General features: G+C 34.4%; 1 protein-coding gene across 1 annotated transcript in view; it reads left to right on the plus strand.

Annotated features, from left to right (window-relative positions):
• The first annotated feature begins 4,961 nt into the window (after positions 1–4,961).
• The window catches only part of LOC105536901 (immunoglobulin-binding protein 1-like), a 6,176-nt gene continuing 5,988 nt past the window's right edge, over positions 4,962–5,149 (plus strand). Inside the window, exon 1 of the mRNA XM_011976390.1 lies at positions 4,962–5,148. Within this exon, the coding sequence (XP_011831780.1) occupies positions 4,962–5,148 (187 nt within the window). The remainder of the gene's footprint in view (position 5,149) is intronic.

Genomic DNA, 5,149 nt, shown 5'->3' on the forward strand with positions numbered 1-5,149 from the left:
GTGTGTGGGGGGGGGGGGGGTAGAGGGTCAGTAGGGAAAATGGAATTAGGTATAGGGCTTTAAAGAGGATTTAAAATAGACATTTCAACTACCACCTGTGGGATGGTGTAGGAACAGCTAACTATGCTTCATCTTATCAACCTGGTTACTTAACTCAGTGTAACAGATCAGAATTACTAAATTAACAATCCTATAATTTGCTTTTCCGGGCAATCCTCTTGTGATTCTTCCTATTTAAAGTTGTAGTTATAGTTCCCAACAGATTAATGCTGACCATGTCTTTGCCATGTAGTTACTCTTTGGAACCCTTTATTTTCACTGAATTTCAAAACATTTGTTTGAAAACTTAAGTAAGCAAATATTTGAGTAATTTAAGGCTTTAAAAACTTATTATGACTGGGTGCGGTGGCTCACGCCTGTAATCCCAGCACTTTGGGAGGCCAAGGCGGGCAGATCATGAGGTCAGGAGATCGAGACCATCCTGACTAACACGGCGAAACCTCGTCTCTACTAAAAATACAAAAAATTAGCCAAGCGTGGTGGCAGGCGCCTGTAGTCCCAACTACTCGGGAGGCTGAGGTAGGAGAATGACATGAACCCTCTGTCTCAAACAAACAAACAAAATCCTCTTGTTTTAGGATATGTTCAGATAATAATTGAAAGAACAGAGGAAAAATGAATGATTGTCTTCCTTTTATATCTCATATAGAAGCATAAACCACCTTTAATGAGGAAAAAAAGTACTGAGCTACTGAAATTATTTTATCAAAGCTTATATTTGGCAACAAAATAAGAATGGGGCATTTGTTTATTATTGTCATTATTACTCATACGTTTCAAGTTGTCTTCTGATAAAATAATAAATAATAGAAAAGGGGAAAATAAGCACAGTTAACTATGTACTTATTTCTTCAAATATCCAGAAGACCGCAATGTTAAGTGTTGTATGTATGCATCCAATAATGTTATTAGCATATCCTTCAAAATATATATTTAATGCAAATATGATGTTTATATTCTGATATTGTAATGTAGCTTCTCAGTATGTAATATGTCTTTAAACATTTTACAATGTCAGTTTTAATTTTATCTTACTTTGAAAAAATATTTATATATTGAGAGATAGCTATGTGATTTCCAATGTTTACTATTGAAGGCATGGTCAAAGTAAACATGGTGGTAAACTAAAGATTTTTTATATGTGTATTAACCAAAGGGAATATGTATTTAAGTTTTGCAGTAAAATTTATCTTTGAGAATTAATAGAGAAGCTTATATATTTGTTATTTGGTATGTTTGATTATTATAAAATCAATTAAGACTCAACTTATACTTGCAAATGCCAAACTAAATTAAAAATGCATTCTGGAAAAAAAAGTGTCCCTAACACTACTTTCTACCAGTTTCTACCTTCTAATAAAAACAAAATTAACAGTAATTTCTATGTGAACCTTTCCCAAAAGGTTCATTAATTCATCACATTAAAATTGTAGATTAATTAAGATCAAAATTACATATTTACAATATTTGGACCTTCTACTTCTTAATAAGATTTTATTACCTCTTACAGTAATTTTTTAATTATTGCTGTTGTTGCCTTTTGTTTTGTGATGCTTATAAACAGAATAATTTATTTCACTATAGTTTAAAAATGATCACTTTGGTTAAAATGAATTTATCACCATTAATGGTACATTAAAAATTTTATAACCAGATACCTTATTGAATTTGCTTTTTTTTCCTGGATTATTTATGTCTTCTGTCATATATTTTAACATAGAAAGGATAACTTTGTGTTTTCCTTTCCATTTATGTAGAGCTAATTTATACTTTGAATGATTGTATTGGTTATTATGTTCAAAGTAATAGCCACAATTAATAAAGCAATGTTATTTAATAATGGTGATAAGCATATTTGTTTTGTTCTTTATTTTATAGGCATATTTGTAATACTTTATCATAAATAATTATTCTAAGTTTTTTGTTTTTGATATATATCCATTTTTCCTGTTACCATAATAAAATCCCCTTATATTATCAGGAGTATATGCTGAAACTCTATGTTTGGAAATTACAATTTCCCTTCTGATTTTATTATGGTTAAAATATCACCACCTTCTAATTTGTTTGCATTTCTTGAATTAATCTTCCATGTTAATAATATACTGTCTTTAATATGTTACTAGATTATATTAAGACTAATTTATAAATTTTGTTTGAATATTCATGATAATATATGAACCCAGCCAACCAACGCATTCATAACAGATTCAGAGAGGAAAACACGTCGACTTCTCCAGAAAGTGGTGACATTTTCAGCTTGATATGGTAACGTGATCATGACCTTCAGACAGCACAAATATGTGTGCCATCTCAAGTGCAATTCCTTATAGGCCCAGCTTGGTTCTTCTCCAATGTCTCCTTTTGGAGTTGTACCTGATTTTATTTCCAGTTTTCATTCGAATCCACTGGGGAATGGGATGATTTCGCTTTCGTTTCTTGGCCAGGAATCGCTTAATCCTGAAAGTCTTGTGAGAAGACATGGTGAGAAGCAGAGTCAAGAACACACCACGATGGCGGAGAAAGGAAAAGAGCAACGTTTTTAATACAACCAACTTTTAAAATAAAATCATGTGTGAAGCATCCAATTATATATTTTAAATATATAAAAGATCAAGTTTAGTAGCCTTGGAAGGTTATTATGAAATAAGAACTATACATTTTGTTTGTATAAAGAAAAACAGAACTTGAAAATGAAAAGGATCTCAAGAGGTTTTGAGGGTCCAACTTACGTTGAAATTCAATAATTTGCTTGGGAAATATTGTGATTTCCCATATACTCTAGCTTCTTGTGCAGTTAGCTAGAAGAGTGACACCAAATTGAGGTCCCAAAGTTGTAGTACAGTTGTAAGGAGAAAGAGTCAAGGGCATCGAATGCTTAAAAGAGTAAGTATAATCAATAAGGAGACAGCCATATCTGTCAGAGAAATATAGAACAGACTATTGATTTTGCCCATCAGAAATGTTGACAGAGCAAAAAGTTATTATGGAATAATTCCAAAAATTTTTATTTTAAACATTGAAGCAATTCATCTTTTCTTGGATTAATTTTTCTATCCTTAGTATATATAATATTTACTTTTTTACTTGTAGTGGCTCAGTCAGTGCAATTGCTCAAGTGTCCTACTTCTTACCATTCAATGTATATTCAATGAATATACACAGAATTTTCTGGTTTCACCTAACAGGCAGCCAACATAATATAATACTAGAATGTTCATTTAAGATACCAGTTTCGGAATGACATCCTGAGGATTTAGGATACTGCTTTTCAAGAAGTGGTTTATACATCGTATCAATGACCATTAACTAAAATTCATGGGTCTTGAATCCAAGAGGAAGTAAGAATGGGCTGTTCTCATTAACACTCCCAGTGAATCATTTGGGGAATTTGTTCTTTACAAATCTATAATTTTAGATTCTGCTATTTCCCAAATGGGTCCTTTGCCAATGGACAGACTAAGGAGACTGTTATGTCTCAAGTGTGCTTCTCATGTGGTTATTTTGTGCTCCTCAGGGCTGTAGGACAATAGGCAAAAAAGCAGTTTCTATACTGATCGGATACTCTATCTTGATAGGATTGTCATAATAAATTGTTGTTGTTACAACCCTATCAAGGTAGAGTATACCATCAGTATAGGGTGCAAAAAAAGAGTGTTTCTACAACTTGAACAGAAAATAGCAGCTACCAAGGTACTACAAGGCAGGATAACCAAGGGTGTAAACCGCCAGGGAAGAAGATCTAGGCTACTCCATTAGACAAGTAACTTACACCAGCATATATGCCAATGATAAGAGGGATACAGAATACATTGTAGAGAAAGGGTAATAACGAAAATTACTTATGATCACCTTTAATAGTAGGACAGGAGCTTATTCCACTCATCTTACTATTGCTATTCATTATTTTTAATTGTTACCCATCACACCTTGGAAAATCAGTGACAGGACAGAATATCCCTAACGTGGGACCTGAATGAACTGGATGGTGTATGGGGAGAATTGTAGCTGACACCATCAGTGTCCTGCTATGGCTTTCACTGTCCCTTTACGTGAAAGGCTGCTTATTACAATCATTTGTGATTCACTGCTGCAAGAATTTTATCCAGCTGAGTGGAGATACTTGGTATCTGCACAGGGAAACCTGAAAGTGCCAACAATTTAGTGATCCCAGAAGCGGTCTTCAACTGTGGATAAACAGGGATTTGCTGCATCAATGTGCCAGTCTTTTCATCCCTTGGTTGGGGATGCTGCAAAGCATGTTCCACACTGTCTCCCAGAACTGACCAGCTTCATTGAGCTCCAGTTGCCCAGGGTTGTGACTGTCTTAATAATACACCCTTTACTGGCTTCTTTCTCTTTCCTGACTCAACTCGCCGAGGCCTGAAAGTGTTTTCTGGGATAATCTACCAAATATATTTCCATGCAATTAAATCCCTTTCTTAGAGTTATTATTTAGGTGACCCCAAATTAAGAGACATCTATCTCAGATCCCTAAAAGTCTTTGAGTTAGAACTGAACAGAGTTAAACTTTTCTTTTTCACATTGCAATTGCTATTTGAATATGAATGGGAGGGCAGAACATTGCACACTTGCTTTAATATTGTTGTCTTTCAGCAATCATGCGATTTATTGTTTGGATATAATTATATAAACACATAATTAGCCTTCATTCAGACATCATACGAGTCGGTTATATTTTGCCAGTATGAAAATATGTTTTCAATTTTTTTAACTATTATTCTGTTTTTTCATTATTAAACTATTAAAAACTAACAGCTCATACCTATGCCAACATTTGAGCCTTGCAATGGTACATTTTTTTATGGCCCTTGTATCTTTCCACTTCCCTCAATGTGATATGATAAACTTTTAAAGATTAACTAATGGCTCTCCCCAAGATGGCTGCTGAGGACGAGTTACTGCTGCCGCAGCTGCCTGAGCTGTTCGAAACGGGCAAACAGTTACTGGACGAAGTAGAAGTAGCGACTGAACCTGCCGGTTCCCGGATAGTCCAGGAGAAGGTGTTCAAGGGCCTGGACCTCCTTGAGAAGGCTGCCGAAATGTTATCGCAGCTCGACTTGTTCAG

The sequence above is a fragment of the Mandrillus leucophaeus genome, unplaced genomic scaffold (assembly GCF_000951045.1).
Source record: "Mandrillus leucophaeus isolate KB7577 unplaced genomic scaffold, Mleu.le_1.0 Scaffold165, whole genome shotgun sequence".
NCBI classification, from domain to species: domain Eukaryota; kingdom Metazoa; phylum Chordata; class Mammalia; order Primates; family Cercopithecidae; genus Mandrillus; species Mandrillus leucophaeus.